The 24,507-nt window shown below is 45.2% G+C and overlaps 1 protein-coding gene across 2 annotated transcripts; it reads right to left on the bottom strand.

The window, feature by feature from the left end:
* Positions 1-25: 25 nt before the first annotated feature.
* Positions 26-16,642, bottom strand: IVNS1ABP (influenza virus NS1A binding protein). 2 transcript variants are annotated; one of them, XM_064719298.1, is made up of 15 exons: positions 16,321-16,642; positions 10,574-10,803; positions 9,267-9,393; positions 8,790-8,959; positions 8,627-8,702; positions 7,758-7,931; positions 7,283-7,408; positions 5,813-5,920; positions 3,625-3,751; positions 2,881-3,105; positions 2,683-2,804; positions 2,396-2,522; positions 2,183-2,314; positions 1,870-2,043; positions 26-1,458 (listed from the first exon to the last, which is right to left on the bottom strand). In XM_064719298.1, the coding sequence occupies exons 3-15, from the start codon at positions 9,375-9,377 to the stop codon at positions 1,205-1,207; spliced, it is 1,926 nt and encodes a 641-aa protein (XP_064575368.1). In that variant the 5' UTR covers positions 9,378-9,393; positions 10,574-10,803; positions 16,321-16,642; the 3' UTR covers positions 26-1,204. The 2 variants fall into 2 exon arrangements, with proteins under 2 accessions (XP_064575368.1, XP_064575369.1); XM_064719299.1 differs by lacking the exon at positions 16,321-16,642 and adding an exon at positions 11,261-11,544.
* Between the last annotated feature and the right edge of the window lie 7,865 nt (positions 16,643-24,507).

The raw sequence follows: 24,507 nt of genomic DNA, 5'->3' as shown, positions 1-24,507 counted from the left end.
TTGAAGAAAAGGACACACAGCCAGGTCAGGGCACGCCTGTGGTGCAAGGGTTTCCCAAAAGGTACCTTTAATGTGTTTGCAGCAGCAGCAAGCAGTCAGTGCTAGTTTTGGCACCCAGAGTTAGATGTGCAGCACTACACATTAGACACCAAGTCATCCCACCCCAGTGTTTGATCCATAGGAACAGAAAAAGTGAACTAAAACAGGACTATGAGCACATACAAAATCAAGTTGTGTTCTATCACACTTCCAGCTGGTAATATTAGAAAAATAAACTCAAGACAGGTACTACAACACATTTTCTTTGCCAGCTGGCAAGAGTTTAAAACCCATGAGAACCCCCCTCCCCAAACTATTGCAGTTGTACAAAGATCAGCTCACCCATAGTAACAAAACTGCTGTACAGAAAGCATGCTCTGCATTCTCCTCAAAACACTTGGAGCCAGAATCCTTTTCCCAGCCTAGAAAGTCTGGGTGTGTCATGTCCAGAAACCCTATGCAGCTCTAAGGAAGGTGGTGCAGATTAACTCACACTATTGCAGCAGAGGCAGCAGCTCACCTGTGGGGGCAATCCACTGTCCCACTTGGGCTCTAGAAACTCCAAGGCTCTCTCTGTTTCAATAACCATTTATCTGCCATTTGCATTTCAACAGACAAAATACTCTGCTGAGTATATAAAAACTGTTATAAAAAGGCAATTGTAAAAGATAAGGTATTAGCAGAGGCATGTCAGCTTTTTTTAATAAAAAAAATAGCCATTATATCTATTTAAATAAGGCTTCTTGTTATAGATTGTTCCAGTTACTGAAGGAAACCAAGGCCTGATGAAAGAAAAAAACATCCCCCACAAATTTTACCCTTCTTGCCCCAAGAACACACCTCCAAGAAGTCATCCAATGTGCAAAGTGACAAATACTGGGGGAAGCTCCTGAAATGATATGCCCAGTCTAGTTTCTCCTGCATTATCGTCAAAATCTTAAAACAAAACCAAAACCTTTAAAGTCCTAAAATACACAAAAAAACCCTTCATCTCAATATTTTTTCCAAAACAAATATATACAGCACGTTAATATGCAATATGCAAAAGCTCTGTGTTGCTGTTGGCAACATCTATGCCCTCCCCACCCCTATTCACAGGTGTACCTCTAACTGAAACACAATTACATCACTAAGCCTGTTAGTTTGAAAAGGGAATTTAATTCACTTAAAACTTGTAAATTTTGGTGTAGGGGCTCCACTCGTTTGACTCCGGATTGTAGACCTCAAGTGTGTTCAAGAACTCGTTGCCATCAAAGCCCCCCACTGCATAAATGGTGTTGGCCACGGTGGCGATGCCAGCGTTGCTCCTGGGCGTGGTCATGCTGCCCATCATCTTCCACTCGTTCCTGGCAGGGTCGTACATCTCCACACAGCTCACCGCGTGCGTGCCGTCAAATCCTCCGGCCACAAAGAGCTTCCCTGTGTGAGGAAAGGGAGCCACGCTCACTGCTCAGCACCAGCTGGCCCTGTGCCCTCACCAGGAGGCTCAACACAGCCCCAAGGGATCCAGGTGTTGTCACAGACCTTGGCCTGGTCAAGGTCTGCACTTACAGGAGCGATCTGCTTTGGGTCTCCTGCCCAGGAATTTGATTCAGAGTAAGAGCAAAGTCCAAATTCAAAGAGGTGCAGCTCTAGAAACTGCACAGTGACCTCTTTCAAAACAAAGAAGTGCAGTGAATGCCCCACAACCAAGAGGTTTTTTTTAATTAAAACTGGGCATTTAACCAGGCTCCTACTGTATTGTTTCCTGCCCAGAAAGGAGCACAGCTTTGTATTCTACTCATATGAGAGCAGACATGAAAGGCCCCAAGGCAGCAGCCCCAGCCCTACCATCTCTGACAGCCGCGCCGGCGCCGCGCCGTGCCACGTTCATGGGCGCCATCAGGGTCCAGGTGTTGTTCTCGGGGTTGTAGCGCTCCACGCTGTTGAGGCAGTTCCACGACTCGGCCCCGCCGATGATGTACAGGTACCCCCCCAGCTCACACACAGCCGACTGGTGCCTCCCTGCAACCAAAGCCAGCACAGTCAGCCACCAGCACCAGCAACTCAAAGGGGCAGTTTTGCTTTTTGTAGTTTTTGGTTTGGTGCAGTTCTGCAGCTGCCCTTTTCTCCCCATCCCTGCCCAGCTCCCCTGCAAACTTACGGATGTTAAGGGGAGCACAGCTCGTCCAAGCCTTTGTTACAGGATCAAACACATCACAGTTCTTCAGTCCTTTCTGGCCATAGGGATCAGAACCACCCACAATGTACAGCTTTCCATTCAGGGCACACACTCCTGTCGACACAGGACAGAATGGCAAGTGAGTAAGAAGTGGCTGAGTCTCTGCCCCCCAGCTGGGCGCCGCAGAGGCCTCACCTGCGTTGCAGCGGTTGGTCCGCAGCTCGGGAACAGGGGTCCAGTCATCAATCTCGGGCTCGTACATCTCTCCACAGCTCAAGTCATCCGAGTGGCCGTTCGACCCACCCACGACGTACAGCTGCCCCTGAGAGGAACAAACCAACACCCGTCACCTCTCAGCACACCTGTCAGCTCATGAGCACTTGGATAACCATGGAACTACAGAGAAACAACTTTACAGCCATCCTGTTCAGTGTGCCCTGTTCAGCTCAGCCCCATGCGGGCTGGCTCCCCACCCCACACACCATCAGCACCGCCATCTGGAACCGGGCCCTCGGCGTCCTCATGGGCGCAATGAACGTCCAGGTGTCCTTCTCAGGGTCGTAGCACTCCACGGTGCGCAGGCACTCCTCCCTGTTGTAGCCCCCTGCAAGCGAGAGGTTACTGGCCCCGCATCCAGAGGCACCAGCCCAGCCCTGCCCGGCTCCCCTGCCCCAGCTCACCCGCAGCGATGAGCTTGCCGTTGAGCTCGGCCGTGCCCAGCCCCGAGCGCGCGTACTGCATGGGGGACATGGGCTTCTCGATGAGGTCGCTGGGCTGCAGCTCGAAGCTCAGGCTCTTCAGCAGCCGCGGGGTGCTCGAGGGGGAGCTCTGGGGGCTGTTGCGGCCATGCAGGAAGATGACACACAGCACCCCGTCCAGCACGGCCAGGCACAGGTACGTGTTACCTGCGGGGACAGCACACCCTCAGCGCGGTGCCACGGGAAGGGGCACTGAGCTGGGTGCCACATGGGCTCTGCTGCTTGTGCCACTCCCCTTGGCAGCACAGAAACTACATTTTTTCAGATTGCTGGTTTCAAAAGTGTTAGTTATTGACAACTATGCTTTAGACACTGAAAGAGCGCTTGAAGGACATACAACAGCAACTTAAACATGTGCTGGGAGTCTCTTTGCACACACAGAGCAAACAGCTCTGTTAATTAACTATGGGCTGCCTGTCTCCTTAGGATTTTCTGGGAAAATGATGACACACCATGGATTTAGTTCATAAGGAACTGAAATGTATGTCATCCCAGTTTGGCCCAGGTACATCAGAAGCACCCTACAAATTACTTGACTTGTATCATCAGTAAGAAGAAACACCTCAGCATTCCTTAGAGATGTGAAGGAAATCCCCAGGGAGCAGAAGGTGTCAGGTACCCAAGAGGAGACACATCTGTTAGACAGCCCCTGCCCCTGTTACTCACTCGAAGTCTTCTCTGAAGCAATGATTTTCCACTCGTGTTTAGGACTCTGAACAGTAGCATTTGGAGAAAGACTTCCAGAGGAGCTGCTACTGATCTGCTTGTGATCATTCTCACGTGGTGGCCTCTTCTGCAAAATCAAAAGGCAGCTACAGAAACCTAGCCAGAGATTACAGCTCCTTCTACCTCTGCTTCTCTGAGACACTGTGTAGCTACTCCAGAGCACACTTGTCTACACCTCCGCAGAGCAGCATTTATAGCACACCTATATTTTCAGCAGAACATCTTGCCTGCCCAGTAACAGTGGCCAAAAACCACCCTACACATTTCTCCTGGAACTCACTTTATCCTGTAACTGCAGCTTTATACTGCTGGTGCTGGACTGCAAAGCCCTGAAGTGAGTGAGCATTTCTAGCAGGATTTACAAATATAAGGAAATAGTTACATGCTGCTGGAAAGAACTGAGCTACCACACAGGAGCCTCACTCCCAAGCTCTGCTTCTGGAACTTGAGGTAATTATAGAATGCTGTTTGGAAGTGAATAAACTATTCTCTTCATTCCCTGAAGACAAACTAATTTCACCTCAGTTCTCGTGCTCAGATTAGCTGTTTCTTGGATTTTACTCCCTTGATACTTCCACTAACAAGAAATTTCTGCTTTCTTTTTATCTCCAATTAAATTTCTACTGCAGCTTACATTATTTTACTCTACTAAGAAAAAACTCAAAATTCCCACTTTCAGCACAGTTGGTTGGGTTGTTGAAGCTCTTCCTGAAGCACAGAAAGTTACTGTGCTGTCTATACTGTTCAGCAGCAGAGTTTATGACCACAGTCCCAAGTCTGCGATGCCTGCACAGTTCCCTGGAGCCTGATCTCCATGGAAACTGTCACAAGACTTCAGAAACACATCACCTAACTCAGATAACCTCACACAGAGGAGCTGGATTGCTAAGCTCAGCTCACCGTGACAAGCAGCGCACTTGTAGAGAGCTTTTTTTTATTTCTGAACCTTCATCCAATTAACCACTTAAGCTCTTATCTTTAAATTGCCTCAACAGCAACAGAAAATAAAAAGTTTTGTTATTTAAAAATGTAAAAGTTACAATGTGAGGACTGGCATCTAGGGGATTTTTAGTCTTAGTTCCCTCAACAGTTAAGGATACCTGATGTTGGTGATTTTTCTTATTAGGAAGGATTTGTAGAAAAACATTCAGAAGTCCTGGTCTTAGTTCTGAAAATGAACTGTCCTAACATTTACCTCTCTGCTTCTAAGCATTACAAATTGTACCCAGAGGTAGAGAACCCTGTGAAGGCTTTCTAAAAATAATTAAAAAACTGGAAAATTAGCTGGCTTTTCCATTTCCTCTCATTTCACTTCTAAAATCTACATTCTGGGACGGACACTGTTTTCCACATTAGCTAAGAATTTCATGAAGGAAACTTTTTGTATGAACATGTTTCACTGTTATAAAATATTACAATGTATTTGCTTCAAATTCTTAAATTTAAATCAAGTTCACTTGTATAAAGCAACTGGTAATTTACAACTGTTAGTCCTTTTTGATTGTTTCTATCTTAGCCTGTGTTTGTACTAAGCCATGTGGTTTTCTGGAGCTCAGAAGGATTACACCCGGTAAGAAATAAAAAATAAAACCATAACAAAAGACCTCTCCAAAAGCACAGGAGTGATTTGCACTCAGTCAAAGCATCAGAGAGATTTGACAGCTACACCACCAGTGCAGCTGAACAAAAGAAGCGGACGCTGGCAGCTGAAGGATTAGAACTTGGATCTGGAATCTTTTTCTGGGCCCAAATTTACCAGACACATTCCCCACTGCAAGCCAATCAGTCCGTGCTTCTCTACAGTCTCTGGGAACTCTACAAGGTCTCAGCTGACTTCCTACAGCTGAGTGCTTGTCTGCCTCTTCTTTCTTCTAACAGCCAGGATTGATTTTGAAGTCAGAATTAGAGCACTCTGTTGTGCAAAGGCTGAGAGTCAGCCCAGCCTGCCAGAGAGAGAAGCTGAGAGCACATCATGGCCTGCAGCAGCTCCCAGCCAGACACCTTCTCCTGCTGCATTTCTCCACTACAGCACCTGCTGCCTTCTCTGCCAGCAGAACACAGGACTTCAGGTGTGCTGTAAACTGCTCCAGTCTACCTGGGGTTACCTGAGACTGTCTGCAATTGGTACCTGCACAAACTGAATGTGGTCATCATCACTGCCATACACCTCAGCCTGTCCATCTAGCAGATTTCCATCAAGCAGCTTGTGATCAGCTGAGTAGTACAGCGTTTGCACCTGCAAAAACAACAACAGAACACCCATGTGGCTGCTGTCTCTGTGCTCCTCAGCTACAGGCACATTACCCCAGGCACCACACTGCTCGTCAGCTCATCTCAAGCTCGCACAGTGGCAAAACTAAAAGGAAGCAGATGTCATGGTGGCAATCTTCAAAACAGGGAGTGAAGGTTCCTTACTTTCTCAGCTTGAGAGAAATCTTCATTTTCCGTGGGCTTCTGCTGTTTTCCCAGCACAGAAACATTAGACAAGCAAAAGGCACATTAATTTGCAGAGTTACACAAATTCACAATCTCATGCAAGCATTTCCTTATCCCTGCACACAAGTTTTCTGCTATGAAAAATACACATATTTATCTCCATCAAAAAAGGCCAAGAGAAGCCAACAGACTCTAAAAGAAAGGTATGGGAATGAGGGAAGACAACACAAATTTAAGTTCTGGAAGAAACTGTTGTCCACCACTGAAACCAGATGCAGCTGTTTCAACGAAACGCATCTTAATTTCAACATGATGTTTTAAATTAGTTTCTCCAAGAGGAAATATACACTTGAGATTATATGACAGCATCAACATGTACTTTTGCCTAGACAAATGTTTCTGGGGATCTTTTGTCCTTGTAATAGCAGATTTTGAAAATTTTGAAGAATTTCACAAGATTTGGTAAAGTCCGTTTGCTGGAGCCAATTAAAAATTTTATCTCCCCGCTAATTTTGCCATTAAACACTGCCCAGGCTACATCTACCATTAGTATTCATGAGAAAAGCCATTTAACAACACACAAGTTTGAAAATAATGCATCCTGTAAAGGAGTAAGTAAACACCATTAAATCATCATGATCGTTCTCTGCCCACAGCGGATTTTCTTAGGAGCACTGGGGCAGGACTGCTGCTTCTGTACGTGTCAATACACTTGAGGCTCTTCTTGGTTCTTCAGCCTTGGTATCCTAGTTTTGTTAATAAACCTATGGGGAGATAAACCAATGGGGAGGAACAACCATTAGAAGCTTTTACCTACTGTGCATTTACAAGCAAAACCTGCAAAGGAAAACATCACCAATCTATGGCAAGTCTCAGTACCACCTCCCCAAACTAAAGCAGATACAGGCCACTCTCAGGCTACTATACAGCAACGGGGAGCAAAAAGGAAAGTGAAGACCAGACTGAACAGTGCATTCAGCTCACCTGAACACCCCCCCAGTTTCTCAGCTTAGGGGTACCTACAGCAAAATTTAAATTCTTTAGGGTCAGTTAAAAAAGTGAAGGGGGAAAAAAAAGAAAAAAAAAGGATCATCCTTCATATTAGCTTTTTTGGGGTTTTTTTAATGATTAATCCCAAAATCCCATTTTCTTAAAGACTAACCTCTTCCATGAGATCTTCCAGGTTGCCTCCGTTCTCCCAGATGCTGCGCTGTACCCAGTTGATTACCTTTGTGTACAATTTGCCGTTGCTGGGTAGGCCAACATTGTCTTCCAGCATTATTTCAAGCTTGAGGGAGAAGCAAAAAGATTATTTACTCTTTAGGAATTCTCTAGGAATTTACTCTCTCCACTCTTATCTTTACCACAGAGCCAGAAAACACCACAAGGAGCTTTCAGCCAATGGAACTAGGAAGCACATTTAAATACAATCACCTTTTACACCTGGACAGCACATGTTCTCTAGAGTTAAGGTTCGCAGCACTAAGAATAGGACACAGATCCAAAATTGTCACATTACTGGCAGCAGTCAGTACACCAAGTATTCCTGCCCTCCAAAGAGAAGGAAATCCTAGTTGCTCCTCAGGTTGCTTTTGGGAGATCCTGTACCAGAAGGAATTCTACAAACTTAGGCTAACCTTTAACCGTGGCAGCTTGAGAAACTCCTCCTGTTCTGAAATCTCTACAAGGTGTTCCTGAATGTAGCCATCGATCTTGTGCAACAGCCGGGAGTCTCCCATGCAGCTGGCGAAGTTCCGGTACGAGATGCAGCTCTGCACGTCCATCTTGGACAGCAAATAGTCACCACAAACCTGGCAATGCAAGCAGACAGTTTTTATACATTTAAATTATCTATCCCAACATACAGCAGCTGTTTTCTAACTGCAGAGCAGTGACTCTGCTGTCATCCCCATGCCAGTGCTGTACAGGTAATGTTGCCTTCCACAGGAGTTATGCACATCTTAAATGAAAAACTCACACACATTTGGAAGCTACTGCCATCTGCATTGACCCCATGTTTTTCTACTGAACACCTATTCAAAACTGCTTCTCAGTCAGGTGAGCTAATGATCCCAATTCCCTTTCTTATCTGCAGCTAATGGTATTTCCAAAGTCAAGCACTACCAAATTATGTTCAGGAGTGTGTGAATTGCTCTTTTTCTGATAGATTTACAGGTTTGTTCATGTTCCCAACACAACCAAGCACAGCACTGCTGCCACAGACCCGAAGGTAAGGAATCAGCCAAGATTTAAAGCTGTTTTTCTTACATAGGTGCACAAATACAAAACATAACTTCAGGGAACACCCTGGCACCTAGACAGTGCAAGTGGAAGCAACACATCCAGCTGGCACCAAATCAGTACAGTGCTAAGGAACATCTACAGCAGCTTTGTGCTGAGCACTTCTTCCACAGAAGCATCAGGTTTAGGCTCACTAACACCAAAAGGTGCAATGCTGTCAGCCTGGGAAGGCAGAATGGACTTCTAGAAGAGCTGAGAACCATACCTGCTTAACCCTCTCCATCTTCAACTTCTTTGCTGCAGAGTATACATCTTTCACCAGCTCTTTATCAGCTTTTAACCTATTCAATAGAGAAATTTACCTCTTATTATTCTGATTTTTCAAATCAAAGTCTAGCCTCTCTCTAGTTACCATGAGAACTACTTACTGAGCAGTATAGGCATAATTCAACAGAACTTCAACAGCTTCTGGGTTGAGATCATCAAATTTCACATGGGAAACTCCATGACAGTCGCTGTCAGTGTTGAAGATTTCGAACAGGTAGGGACTGCAGCATGCCAGCACGGCTCGGTGCGCCAGCATCTCATGTCCACACACCTTATGTCAAACACAAACAAGAAGCCCATGTGCTGGTGAGGATTTTTTGTAATTACCTTTGTATTTTCACAACATGACGGCCTACTCAGATGAGTGCCCCAATTCAAATCAATTTTTCAAATCAACAGTCTCCAGCTGTAAGTTAGCATCACTTCTCTCAAAGTGCATCCCATCTGGATATTTTTTAGTATGCATTTTTCAGAAAAATGGGCTTCTAAAATCTCCCATCTCCCAGTCTGTGAAGCAACAGCTCCACATGGTGTAAGCCCACATCCCCCAGGCCCCCAGGGTGGCAGGGCACAGGTACCTGGAGGCGGACGTCGCAGAACTGACCGCTCTTCCGTAAGGCGTTGAGTTTGGCAACAGATGACTCGATGAAGTTCTCATCCTCAAACATCAAATACCCGTTGGGAATCATTTTGGTGTTGGCCTGGCTGCACATGCAACGGGCAAAGGTTACACACACAGCATTTGACTTCAGTGCAGCAGTACTAGCAACACTGTTTGCAAACAAACACGCAGGGGGCATTAATGGATTAATGATTTCAGAGATTGAGGCCACATCCCTTCAGCAGGTACTGGGTTCAAACCACAGGCTGAATCTGTGCCAGCTCTGTGGGAGCAAGCTGGGAACCACTGGATTACATGGATTCCCTTCCCTAAAGATCTTTTTTTGTATATCCATCCCCAGCTATCATCATTCATCACCACTTTCCGCTCCCTACCACTCTGGTCCAGCTGCGTTTTTTGCAGACACAACAACCAGCTACACTAAAAAATAAGAACTGAGAATTTAAAGCAGCTTTTGAAGTAGAATAGATAGATAAACATTTTTTGTTTAATTTTATGAGTAATGACTCAGTATTTCATAGCAGCTAGAAGTCATGAAAGCAATATGACCAACAAAACGGACATAATTTAATAAATTCTGAACAACAATAATGTATTTTAAATCATCTCAAAGCTAGAACAACTTCCTTTGAAGACCTCAGCCATATAAAAAGATACCACCTCAGGGAGATCAGTCCAAGACTGGAAAAATAATTTCAGGAAACTTTAATTTTTTTATCTGGAAGCTACTCCTTAGCTCCTTTAATTGATTCTTATTTAGTTAAGCACTTTCCAAATAAGAAGCTAATTAAGAACACTTAACCATTACCCTTACACAACCTAATGAATTTGAAATAGTAATTTAAAACAAAAAGCAGATTTCTAAGTTTGAGCTGCTAACATACACAGAAGTACAGTTACCTTAAATATCTTAGAGTATATGTAGGATTCTATTAATGTTACCAGCAACAATTTTTATTTCCACCTCAAGTTTAAGAAAATTCTGAAGATCACACTAAATAAGAAAACTCCAAACCAGAAGTAGTGGATTGCAAAAATCAGTAATGAAAATACCAAAGCTCCCACAAAATACTTCTACTGTTAATCCATCTATTTTAAATTCACTTACTACTGCGAGTATTCAACCCTGAACTGGCAACAATAATCTCACTTACAAACATCCATCTGTTGTGTTTTATTGAAGAAAAGACACCAAGATTTTAAATTTACATAATTTCCGGAGAAGTATTAACTACTGTATACACAATTAATGGTACAACTTACCAAGCAAAGATGACTGTAAATTTAAAATAGCCCAATGGTATCACTCTGTTAGAACAGAGCACTTGAGTTTCAGGATCTCCTGACAGGGAAGATGTTTGTGGAAATGCAAAAGCAGACGTGTGTTTGCAGCTGCAATATGGATTCCAAAACTATCAGGCTTGAAGATGATGTAATATAGTCCTTAGGAGCTATAGACATGAATTTCTTCTGTGATAATCATGCATCATAACCTGCAATAAAGAAGAAGGTATCAAGTAAGGACAACAAATAGCACTGTCATGTATTTCACATAAAACTCGATTCATGGTCCTGACCCAAACAAACAAGTTTTTCTTCACAAACAAGCTGGGGTTGTTTTATTGTTGCTGTTGTTTTTTGGGGGTTTCTGGGTTTTTTCCCCCACAAAAAGCAAGCAGTGTGAAAAATTCCATACTGACACCAATACGTCCTCATGCCTAATAAGAAATCAACCACATCATCGTTCTACCCCCAGAGACAAGAAAGGGGCTAAATTAGTGCTTAGGAAAAAAGGTAGAACAGCTGAATCCCATTTTTAGCCAATCCCTTACCAACTCTGCCCTTCAGCACATCCTATTATCATTATTGCTTCCACAAGTAGGTAACTCACACATAACACAACAGAAATGAGTCCATTTTATAAAAGAACACAATCCACAAGCCTCCTACCTTCAGCTCTTCTTGTGCTCATCTACTTATAGCCTTCTTCTACTGAATGCCTAAAATTGTCTGAAGATGGATTAGGGACATGTCTGAAATGACTGGGCATGTCTCCAGTCTCCGCTACTCCCAGAAATTATAAAGTCAGGAATCTGTATGACAGCTTTCTTTGGTAAAAGGTCTCTCTGCTGGGAACAGACCCTGCTGGGGTCTGGTTGAGCTCAGCACTGGCAGTGCAGACTGGGGTGGCTTTGCTGGGAATTCACATGCTGGTGGGCTCTTTATGCCAGGATTTTTTGGGGAGGGGAGAAGAGGAGGAGGAGGAGCAGCAGCAGGGAGGGAACAGGCAACAAACACTCACTCTGGAACTTTCCATGACCCTGGTGCCACCTCAGGAAAACATCAATCACTTCAGTTCCAACACTATATTTGTATCCACAGAATAAATGCCACATTCGGAACTGGGTTTCCTAAAAATAGGTGCAGCTCATTTCTCCTTGTCAAAAACTAAAAGTGCCCTGCAAGAGAACCTTGTGACCGTGGTGTGTGGCCAGTGCTCAGCCCAGGGTGACTTTGGCAGGAGCAGTACCTGCCTGGTGCCTGGTGCAGCCCAGTAGCTCCAGCAGGAGGCTGATTCCTGGGAGCACCAGAGGGCATTGTCCCACCACGTACAGCTCCAGGGACACTGCCTCCATTCCCACAGCCCCAGCCAGCATAGAACCGTGCAGGCAGAGCAAACACTGGCAGAGCTTGGCTCTGGAGCAGGGAACAGCTGCTCCCAAGCACAGCAGTGTCCCACATCAGGGAACACAGCACCCGGAATGCTGGGCACTGCAGGAGCAGCACCCCTGCACACAACTTCCATCAACACCAGTGTGCTTCACTGGGAAAAGAAATCTCACATAAAGGTGAGATTAAGTAATAATAAATTAAGGTATATTCTTCTTGTAATCCTACAGGCAAGTTAAGAAGGTGACACCAAGCTCTATTTAACAAATATTGTTTAATTAGGCATTTGGCAGCCAACACTTCCCCGTCAGTACAACTGGCATAATCGCTGCAATTTTTAAAGCAAGCCAACTTCTCAAAACAGAACCTAAGAGCCTGATGTCCACACCTTCCCCAAAAATTCACCTCAAGCAAAACATTTCAAGTCACAGGACAGCTAGTCAAACTATTCTAACTAAATCCCACAATCAGCCTCGCTCAGTTTACATCTCTGGGTGTGTATTGTCACATTCTGCTGTAACACATCAGTTTTATTTACAATGTCCTAACTCTGCCACATGTACTTGCCTGGGACCTTGAAGACCTAAGAAGGTCATCCAAAATAGTTCTGGGTTGAAATGGAAGATTTATCTGTTAAAACCCTCCTTTGTGTGAGACACCAATCCCATGCAGATGCATTTATGTCCCTAATGGTATTGTCCAATCTGAATATCTAGGGATATGAACATTTTGGAATTTGAACATCTTAATTACTGCCACAGAGTTTCAACGCTGTTGTGTGTGTCATGGCCAATATTATCACTCAAACCAGCATTAAATAGCACAAGCAAATTCACAGCTTTCCTCATTTTAGTTTGGAGTACTGCTGCTAGAACACAACCCGAACTATCAGCCAAAATTCACTGCAAAGTCAAGAACGCTGCCTATTCTGCATTAAAGGTCATAAACAGGTACTGCAAACAAACTCTTTCCTTGATTTTTTTAAATCAAAATCACTTTGTCATTACCTCCCCCTCCTTGCTTATACTCCCTTTTAGCTCAGCACATGAAGAACTGCTGTGGCATTTTTAATAATTATCCAGGATTTTACATTTTTTTAAGCCAAGTGAGATGTTCCCAGATGACTGTCAGCCAGGTAAAGCCTGGTGCCTCTGACACCAAGACTGCATCCACATGTACTTCTATAAACACATTAAAGCTACAGAATTATCATCCCAGAATGGGAACAACACATTCCACTGGAGAACACTCCTACTTGAGGGCAGCTGTTTCCATACTTTTAATATTATGCAAAAACTAAAGAGTAATGCATAAACTCTGGATTTTTGTTGTAATTTTAACAGTGAGGACTGGTACTGGGGCTGGGGCTGGAGACTCCCTTGGATCAAGCGCCGATCACCGGCTCAGGCAGGCCTGAAGTCATGGAACATCCACATGGTGTGTTCTGGCACCCCAGCTGTTCCCAGGCACAGGAATGCAAGGACTCCAATGTCTGCCCAGCTGCTGGATTTTAAACACTGCCTTGTTGTAGTAACTGTGTTTCCTGAATGCCTCATGCCGTGCACAGACTGAGATTTTCCTTTGCCGTGTACGCGTACGACTGGGCCGTGAGCGAGTCACAGCTCATCATGCACTCAGAGATGAACTGGCTGCACAGGCCAGAAGGGAGATTGCCTCCTTTCAAACTCCTCTATTTCACTGCTGCATTTAAAGGTACATTTAAGAAAACCCACCTAAATAGCAATGATACTGATACACAGTGATCCTCGGTGCTACCCTAGGTGCCTCCCCTGCAGAGCCTCCTGCAGGAGCTGTGCTCTCAGGTGACCACCAAGCCAACAAGCCCCAGGGGCAGAGTCACCTTGCCCATGACCTAACAACACAGTGAACATCTATTTTATCTCTCATATTTAATACAGCCCACTTTCCATGTGCAGTATTTGCTGTGCCAATTCTGCACAAACCATTTAGTCAAATTAACGTGCTACTTCTTCAACTCACAGGTAAAGCACTTCTTTGGGGGAGATACTTGATAATCTTTTGATTTAACATCAATACTTGCTGATGTAATGACAGATATTTGATTGACACTTGTGAAACAAAAATGGAATTTAACACCCAGCCGGAGCTTTCTGGCTTGTGACAGCCCAGCTCAGAAGAAATGTAGGTCACACCTACGACTGCTCACAGTCCATTATCTGTATCAGAATATAAAACCAAACGTCCTCAAAACGTTTATTTCATACATTAGCATTTATTTATGGTAAAACCACATCATCTTTTCATGTCTGAGTCTGCATTTGGGCAGAACATCAAAGACAAGACATTTATTAACACACTTTACACCACTAAAGAGACCCAACCTCTTTATACCAGTAATCTACAGTAAGACTCAGAATTTACAGCAATTTTGTTTTGCTTATTCACTTTTCAGTTGCTTTCCACTAAATATTTAGTCTGACAACTACGACTTGCAGACAACATTTTTCTATTTCACTGCACGTCGACCTTAGTCATGCTCCCATGCCAACAGAGAGGACAGGGAGAGGGAAGATGGAATATTTGCTATCACTGGTTAGGAATTGAAGAGGAATGACAGAGTACTGTGGACATTTTCCAAAATCTCTCACATGCAGCCCGGGAAGGTGCAATGCTTGGACTGCCCTCTATAGAAAGCAAGCCCAGAGAGCTCTTCCAAGCACATTTATGCATGCAGACTTTAAAAATGTATAAGCAGCAGGCTTCATGCTTGAATGTTACTGCTGTTCCAGCGAGAACCCTCAGCTGCAACACTCCGGCTGCTCATCCAGCACTGGCTCCCAGGACTGGCCTCCCACACTTCTAAGCCCTAGCTCTGGTCATTAGTTCCCTTTTCACACTGGTTCTGCCCTTCCTCTCCCTTCCCATTTCATACTTTTGCTGTTGTTCTCACAGTGCTTATCTACATCTCTTTTTCAACCTGCCTCACATTCGCTCTACTAAAATCTGAGTTCTTTCCTGCCCTTTGCCCACCCCCCGGGTCTATTTTTTCTATTAACATAGACTTCCCACAGTTCTCCAAACATCTGTCACACAACCAAATTACTGAGTTTTGTTTATATGTCCTCCTTGTCTTCCACCCCCATTTCTGGGCAGTTTTTGCCTTTCTTACCACCTCCTGCTCCTTAAGAATTCAAGCTGATGAAAATAAAATCAGGCTTAATTACAGCAGCTAACACACAGCTTCCTAACTGGAAAGTATTCCCTGACTGTTGCATGCTACACTCCAGGAGTCAAGATTGTGGCTACAAAATCTGCTTTTGAAAAGCAAACCAATCTCACCATCAAAGCACCACATCCTGCTTGCTTTCATATTTTCTAGCTCTCTGACAGAAGAGAATAAATGTGGTGTCTACACACCCATTACTGCAAACAAGAAAAAAAAAGTTCTCTCTTCACAAACCACACAAACAAGGAGTGACATGAGACTGTATTTCCATTAGTCTATCACCACACATCTCCTTAGGAAGTAACTCGGATGTTTCAACTCTCACGGCCCGTATTTTTCTACCCTGCATGAAATTACAGCCAATTCATATTTATTATCTGTGGGAATGCTGGGTGAAGGAGCGGCAAAAGTGACAATGCAAAGGCATTTTCTACCTTGAAGCGCCTCTAAAAATTCTAAAAAACTCTGGAAATTGGTGCATGCAGGCAGAAAATACTGTACCCCTCCCAAAAAACCCTAAAAAATCCAAAACCAAACCGCTCTGCTCATTCACCCTCATCAGCTTTCCCCAGAAGCACTAATGTGAGCTGACAGCCACTGGTTTTGCTTTATTGTCTCCCACTTCCTAGAATTGGTAGAGATGACAGGGAGGGTCACGGCATTGGCAAACAGCTATCAGCACACGCTGCTTATCCCGGAGCGGCAATTTCCTCCTAAGTCCAGGATTCCCGCGATTCTCTTTTCCCCCCCGCCATTCACGGTATAGGTTTAGGCAGATGCGTCTCCGCGGCTGCAGCGTGGCGCTGGGAGAGGCAGCGCCTGACCTTGGCCCCGCACCCGCAGGCGTGGGGAACCCGGGAACTCCCGGCCGGGGGCTACACCGCATTCCCCGGCCGCCGGGGCCCGCCCGTTCCCCCGGCACCGAGGGAGCGGCCTCACGCCCTTCAGGCCATGCGGGCAACTCCGCGGCCCAAGAAAACGGGCCCCGAACAAGCAACAAAAGCGCCGCAGGGCCGCAGGGACTGCGGTTCCCCGAGCGCGATGCGCCCGCCCGGGCCGCCGCCTCCGCCCGCTGCCCAGCGCCGAACAAAGCGCGGCCGCACGGCCCGTGCCCGGCGCCCGCCCGCCGTACCTGGTGCCTCTGGGCGCGGACGGCGCTGAACATATTGGGAGCCTCCAGAATGCGGGTGAAGAAGACTCGCAGGCGCAACCCCGGCTGGCCGGGAAGGAGCAGCGGAGGAACAGAGGGAGCGGAGAGCGGAGGGCGCGGAGCTGCCGATGGAAGGCGGGAGCGGAGTGGGTAAGCGAGGCCACGCGAGCTACGGACACACGCAGAGCGCTGAGCCCGGGACCCTCCTCCTCCGGGAGGCGGGAGGAGAGCGGGGAGGGGAGGAGGCGGTGCTGGGGCGGCCACGGTCGGCTCCGCTCGACCGCGAAACGAGTCCGGCCGCCCCGCCCCGACCTCCTCGGCCCCTCCGCGGCCCCTCCGCCTCCGGGCCGGCGGGAAGAGGCGCCGTGCCCGGCGGGGCTGAGGCGGAGGAAACGGTGGGGCCGGAGCGCTGTGCCCGTTTCTGCCCGTACCGGCTGCGGCCGTGAGTGTTGGTCGCAGCCACGAGCACAACTGGTTCAGTGGGCTTTCTCTTTCGGACCCGGCGCTGCCTGTTCTCCTTAGCCATGAGATCCTGCCTGCCGTGACACTCCCTCACCGTGACTCTCCCATAGCCATGTCAGCACCTCAGCTCCAGGTCTCCCTCGGTCATTATTACTCAGCCACGACTCTCCTTCACCCGTTTGACCTCCTCAGCCATGCTGCCTCCTCAGCCATTGCTCCTCCTCAGCCATGGCTCCCTCTCAGTCATAAACCCCCTCAGCCACGGCTCCCCCTCAACCACGCCACTGTCTCGTCAATCTGGACTGTAGTTCAAGGCATTATATCTGTTTGACACAAAAATTTCCGTGTTTAATATTGGGAGCTCGCCCTGGGAGCTTGCTCTCTGTGTAAGGCCATGACAGCCCCATTCCACCTCACCCCATCACCCTGGAGTCCCTCTGGGAACAGCATTTTCCAGATGAACAGCATTTTTCAACAGCTGGATGAGGAGAAATTCATCCACACACTCTTCAGGATAAATTCTATCTTTCCAGGGAAATTAATTTTTAAACATCCCTGCTAATAAACGAGGGGTATTTGAAGCCCTGCCTATTTGTTATGTGTTTGCATGCAAGCTCCTGATTCATGGCTGGGCCTGAGAACTGCTGCAAGATCATCATAAATAATCCATGGGCTGGGTAAAGTCTGAGGATCCATGTTTGCTTCCTGATTTAAAGTGCCAAGGTCACCTGGAAGGCAGTGTACACTTCCCTGTGCAACTTCCCTGAGTGCTTCCTCCGGATTCAGAGGCTGCCTTGGTCAGGAAATAGGAAACCTGTAGATTATGTTAGATACACTTTCAGTGTCTCAGCTGTGCAATGTATGTGATATTTTGTCATATATTATAAAATGTATCCATTTCTCTAACACTTCGAGAATCTCAGTGGAGAAGCATGTTTCAAAACACTGAAGTTGAGCCATTTGGTGGTTTCATGTATAAAGTGCTTTAAAATACTGAAAATAATGATCTTGTCTCATCAGAAGCAGGCAGAGGCATTAAGCTGTAGGTATATTCCTCACCAGCATAGATATCTCAGCTGCAGCTGAGCCCTCCCCAGTTTCTCACCTTGCCTGCAGCAAACGGCAATCCCAACTTCCCACCTCTCTGAGACATCCTTACTGCCTCTTTGCAGCTTTTAAATTACCAGCCACACCTCAGGGCTGCCCTCCCACTCTCTGCTTTCTTTTTGAATGAAGTTTCTTATCAGGGCTGTGTTAATCAAAGGCAAAGCTGGGAGGAAGCAGGAGGTAAAGGAATGATGATCAAATAGACCGGTGCTGGGATGTTACTTAATTAAGTAAATCTCGAGATTACGCAAGCTGCTCTTCCAGTTTTCTTGGGGATGGAGGTGCCTTTATGAATCACCATCAATTTTCATGTCAGCCACCACATGTGATGTCAGAGAGCAGGAGCTGCAGCTTCCCCACAGCACAGTTAGCAGATGAGTGTTCCCTGTTCTTTTCCCATGGATGCCATGCAGAGCAGGGCTAGGCCAGGAGCCCAGCTCTCCTTTGGCCCAGCTCTGTTCTGGTCACCCAAACTCACTCCCACTGAAAAAAAAGGGTTTTTTTCCTTTGCTCCTTGCTGTGCAATGAACATGAAATGATTTTAAATCATTAAAACACCTTTACTCTGGATGAAATTCTGTGCTGATGGAAGGTACTTCTGTAGCATGCAAATACCTTCATTTCAAATGGCTAGAAACTTTGCAAAACTTCCCAATGCAACTTGTGCTAAATCTTAATTGATTTGTAAAGAAGAACACATTAATGAAAAGGACTAGTGGGTTGAGTTGATACCAAGTGATTGAGTTACTGGGAGCTGAATCAGAGCTAAATGTTATGTGTGTGGAGGTTCTGGGTGTTCTGCATACCTGTTGTCTCCTGCCATGGAAAATACAGTCTAATCCCTGGAAAGCCCTCTTGCCTGTCATCCAAATGGTGTGTTCCCCCTAAGTCAGGTGTTTGTAGGTGTCCCTGATGTGGCTCTTCTGCTGGTCTCCACCATGTCTCATCCAAAGGTCTGATGTCTCTGGGTATTGCAAATGCTTAATGTTATAACACCAAACTCTGCTTCCTATAGAGCTTTGTCATTAAAACCACCTGAGAGAGGAAAATACTGAATTTGGTTAGAGCAAAATATGTGACTTGGATTGCTGCAATAAAAATGGAAGAAGTATAGAAAAAGTATGTCACTCTTAGAAGTGAGAATAAGGCCTTTTTTTTCTCTACATAAGCTGCTCTACAAAATGTCTTTAAATTCAGAGTCACGTAGTGTTTCTCTGAACAAACCAGCACAGCTCAGTGCAGTGCAGCACCACCAGCCAGAGAATCCAATCCCTGCTCTTATTTTAAATTGAATATTGGTTTTATGAATGAACAGAATGGTTTGTGAAACCAAATACTATTTAGTTCCTTTATTATGTATATATTTTAAAAATATATATAGAGATATGTATTGCTGCTGCAGTTTGTTTGTGTTCTGTGTAATTATAACTTCCACCAATATACTCATTCCATAACTTTTCCCTCCTGCACTTCAGAAGGGTTTTTGGTAATTCATTCTGGTTGCAGAAGCACTTGTGTAGAACACGTTTCGTCAGTGCTTTGGCTCTCAGAGTTCTTAGCAGTGACATTTTAATGGTGTTTGGAATGGGTTGGGATTAATGGTCCATGTTGGACTCCTCCCTGTACTTTCTGGCACATCATTTGCCATCTGGCTGGCTGATAAGAGCTATTCTGAGCAGGGCAGTTCATCTCCTTTCCTTCCCTGTGGCAAAGCAGTGATAGTCTTAGATAAATTCTTTACAAAGGAGCAAAGAATGTTGGACATTTGTAAGCACTATGAAGGGGTATTAAAAGACACAAGTATAATAGCCATGGCCTTAGATTTTAGTGAGAGGTTCTCTGTCAAATCTCTGTTCATCTTTCTTGAACAATGCAAACAACTTCCCTCCTTCATTTCAGGAGACACCATTCTTCCACCACAGTCACCTTCCTTGATTTGTGTTGGACAGAAAGCCAGAGACTGTCTGCCACACCAAGGCTATAAATTATGTCTTATTTCCATTAAGCAAACAGAAGTCTCCTTAATTAATTCCATTGGATGAAGTCCATAGGAAATGTTCAGAGGATTCTGATAGAGCCCCTAGTTAAGGTCATAAAAAACCTCTTCTTCTGACTACCTGTCCTTGAAGGATCAATCTTTCCATCTCAAAGACACAGCTTTTGGGATGAAGCCTCATGTGAACTCCCAGATATATCTTGCACAGAGAAAACAGTTACAATTTTAGAAAAACTACAGCTTTTATAACTCTTTCAGGACAATTCTCCCCAGGCAAATGTCAGCAGATCCATTTTGGGCATGGAGATACTACCTTGATTTTTCATAGAAGTTATTTTTCCTTGGCCTGGGACAGTATTTAACCCTGATGTAACATCAGTTCACAAAGCAGTACCTGTCCTGTCATGATTCTGGAAGCAAACAAATCCAAAGTTGATATTCAGATCTGATTTGAAACGTTTGTGGTGGCACATTTGTGAATGCCCCATCCCTGGAAGTGTCCAAGGCCAGGTTGGACAGGGCTTGGAGCAACCTGGGGTAGTGGAAGGGATTGGAACAAGATGAGATTCCCTTCCAACCCAAACCATTCTGGGATTCTGTGATTTTTAGGAGAGTGGACTAAAGTCTAATCCCTGTGACTTTGCATGTATGCTCAAGAGCTCCTGATCAGGAATAAGCCTTTAAAAAAATTCTCTAGTTTGTGGCTTTCCTACAGAACTTGAAATTTTGTTATTGATTCTTTAGGACTTGAGGCCTAGTTAAAATTAAAAGCCTCTCAGCTATATTAATTTATGGTTGCTGGGCAGTGATATTTGCAAATATATTCTGGTTGTACATTACAAAAACACTGACTCGTTTCATACACCTGTATGTCTTTCTTGCTTCCATAAGGACAATAGCTTCTTTGGCTGAAACATCCTGTTCAGAGGGTTACAATAAAACACTTTGCACTTGAATTGTTTGCCTTCCTGACCCCTCAGCTTTCTGCCAGCTTCTGACTGTGCATGCAAGTGAGAGCTTTGTACTGTTTGTCCTTGGGGCTGCATTCACCGAGTGTTCACTGGCTGTACTGGAGCCTGGTAGCTCCCAGTTTGCTTTTTCTTCTTTTTAGTTTTCTCCCTCTGAAGCTGCATCATTGCTTTCACTCATGGTCCTAGTGAAAAATCAGAATGTTAATTAAGAATGGTAACAGTGGGAAGTCTCTGGAGGACAAACAGAGACCTGGTTGCCTCTATCCCAAAGAAGAACTGTGCTGGGTTGTGCCAGGGGAGGAAAGGGAGACCTGGAAATCCTCTTGTGATGAAGCATCAGGAATTGCTGTTATGCCACCACAGCTGGAAGAGGCTGCTCCTTGGCTGAAGTGTGTTCTTCAGCCTCCTGCATCCCTGCCGTGGTCATTAAGGGATGCTGTAATCAGGAACACCAGAGCACAGCAGCAGCAGCAGCCCGAGGGCACCAACAGCCTGGGGGACAGGCCTGCTCCCACTCATCCCTGGCTGTGAGGGATGCACTTCCTGTCCTCCCTGCTGCGAGACAGGTGAGCTTCTAAAATAACATAAAGGGTGATCATGAAGGGAATTAGCTGCTCTGTGGGGCAGGAAAAGAGAATGAAGAATGCTGTTCTATCAGCAGCTCAGAAAGTGTTCCAGAAAATAACTGAAAATTTATACTGAGAGATCCATAGTTCCTAAGATGAGGCTTTTTTTTCCCCAACAGAACTCTTATTTCTGCTTTTACAGAAGAACCCAGCATCCTTCAAATTTGCTTTTTAAATTAATACTAACATCATAAGCTATGAGGAGAAAATTACTTAAGAGTTGGACTGTGCATTTGTAACCTATGCACAAGCAGAAGAATAGATTTGATGTCACTTTAACTCTGCTTATGTGTTCCAGCCATAGTAATGTTATGAGTAATTTAATTTTAAAAAGAGGAGAAAAATGTAGAAGAATTTATGTCCCATGAAAGGAAAGCTGTTCCCACTGTATAGCCCTGCTATCACAAAGGCAGATTAATGAGAACCCTGCCTTGAGGGTTGGTTTTCCAATGAGCACAGGAGCAAGCCAGAGATGAACTGTGCTGTTTCTTGATCAACAGAAATGAATTAATCTTCAACCTCATAATTTATTCCAAAGAACACAGAAATTTATTGTAACTGTGTGCACACTCTGTATTGTGATGCAGCTTGCAGTGTCTGAAAAAACAAACCTTCTGATACATGGATCCTCTGATTTCACCAATATCAGGAGGACATTCAGCACTGGGGGGGTTATGTTTAACATTTGGGGCAGGTGTCTTTTATTGGTGTGATTTGTTTCCAGAAGCATCAGTGAGTGCCACACCTGACCTGTCATAGTGTGGGTTTGGATAGGGCTGAGGAAAGCTTCCATGGAAGTGAGGTCTTTGAACTGAAGGTACAGTTTGTGTGGAAATTATTTCTTTCACATAACTCACAGTACCTTGCACTTCTCTAACTCTTTCTGTTTGAAGACCTCAGAGCTATATGTAAATTAATTCTGCAGCATAGAAATGCATAGGAAATGATAACTATTTAATATTTATGTTTCACTTTTCAGTGGTGTTTGCTCCCGCAGCTGAGTGGAGTGCATGGAGAGAGCTGTCTGACCTGGATGACACCACCAAAGTGCAAGGACTGGCATTGATGACAGAAATGAAGTTTTCTAGTTCTTGAATCTGGAGAGAATATGGTGAAAAGAAGATGAGGGCAGTCTGCACTGATCAGAATTTTTGGGGACTTCGGCAAGTGCAGCATATGGTGTGTCTCTGATGCGTGGGATGATCACGATACCTGGGAGGGAGTAAAGAGAGGGAGCTGCAGCAGCAAGCAGATAATGTGAATGCTATTTAAGGGCAGGTTACAGAATTACCTGATTTTTAGCTGAACTGCTTCAACCCAAGTGCTCCCTCATGAGATCTGTGTGGGGGTGGATCTTCAGTGCAGGGAGCTAACTGCCTGTGCCTGCTCTCCTTGGAGACTAGAAGAGCCTAGGGCTCACCAGAAGGGATCTGGGGGACAGGGATTGTATCAGGAGTGCAAGAAGAGCTTTATTTTACTCCCTAGTGCAGCAGGATTTGCCTTAATGGGTGGGTGAAAGGAGAGCCGGGGCAGCTGAGGCCGCTCTGTGTGCATGCTGCCTTTGAAAACAGAGCACGTCACTGCTCCCAGCTCCTGTTTCATATTCTGCTGGAAGCTTCTGGTTGCAATGCTAATTTCAGCAAATCTCTGACAATTTAAGGGGGAGAGGTTTGTGTATAATATCTGTAGTATGACCTGTTTCTACTAAGGAAATCATCATAATTAAAATACAAGGACATGAGTAATTGCAAGTTTCTCCTTAACAAGAATATTCCATTTAAATAGAAGTAAACAGGAACAAAGTGGTCTTATTTTAGAGCTACTCAGTGCATATTTTTATAGGATCAGGAATCACTAATTGCACAGAAGTAACCTCAAGTTGCAACATCTTGTAATGCAGACACAGAGCATCTTCATAATGAAAATGCAGTGCACTTTGAAGATATGCACATGAGTGCAAACAGGATGAGCACTGGAAGGGTTATGGAAGGTAAAGCAGCACAGGGGAAAAGTGTAAAGGAACACATTTGGAGTGGGAAATACCTTTCCTGCAGCACCAGTGTCCCTTCCAGAATCTAAATTACTGCCCAGCCTTGAGAGGGGACTAAAAGGCTGGAGAGATTTAAAATTTCAGCCTGATGGCTGCCAGTGGGGATGGACTAGATGCAACAAGAGTATTTGACACACATGCAGTGTCATTTGCTCTCCTGAGGACTGCAAATTCCACTATAAGGTCATGCATCTGACTTTCTGGCCCCATCCTTTTAGCACAGAGAGGGAGAACCACGACAGGCTGCCTCGTGTTACACTGGAGTATTAATAGTGCTGTTGGCTGCCCAAACACTGCAGGGAAATGTCCAGCTTATTTCTTTAAATATATATTCACAGAATTCACAGAATGACTGGGTTGGAAGAGACCTTAAAGTCTCTTCCATCGAGTCCAACCCATGCCCCAACATCTCAACTAAACCATGGCACTGAGTGCCACATCCAGGCTTTTCTTAAACACATCCAGGGATGGTGACTCCACCACCTCCCCAGGCAGCCATTCCAGAACTTTATGACTCTTTCTGTGAAAAACCTTTTCCTACTATACAACCTATATTTCCCTTGGCACAGCTTGAGACTGTGTTCTCTGGTTCTGTCAGTGCTGCCTGGAGAAAGAGCCCAACCCCACCTGACTGCAGGCACCTTTCAGGGAGCTGCAGAGAGTGATAAGGTCACCCCTGAGCCTCCTTTTCTCCAGGCTGAACAGCCCCAGCTCCCTCAGTGGTTCCTCACAGGGTCTGTGTTCCCAGCTCCTCACCAGCCTAGCTGCCCTCCTCTGGACACGCTCAAGCATCTGTATCTGTGCATTTCATTGTGCCCTTCTTACCTTTTGTACATACCAGGATAGTCAGGAGAGGAAGTTAAACAATAAACTCTGCTTTTATTAAGATGAAATACTCTACATTGCCCCTCATATTAAAATCTCAGTTATTTTACTGTCACACATAAAATGAAGTGT

This window comes from Zonotrichia leucophrys, chromosome 8 (assembly GCF_028769735.1).
Source record: "Zonotrichia leucophrys gambelii isolate GWCS_2022_RI chromosome 8, RI_Zleu_2.0, whole genome shotgun sequence".
Classification (NCBI taxonomy): domain Eukaryota; kingdom Metazoa; phylum Chordata; class Aves; order Passeriformes; family Passerellidae; genus Zonotrichia; species Zonotrichia leucophrys.
The sequence above is the reverse complement of the archived record's forward strand: the minus strand, read 5'-3'. Positions and strand labels throughout refer to the sequence as shown.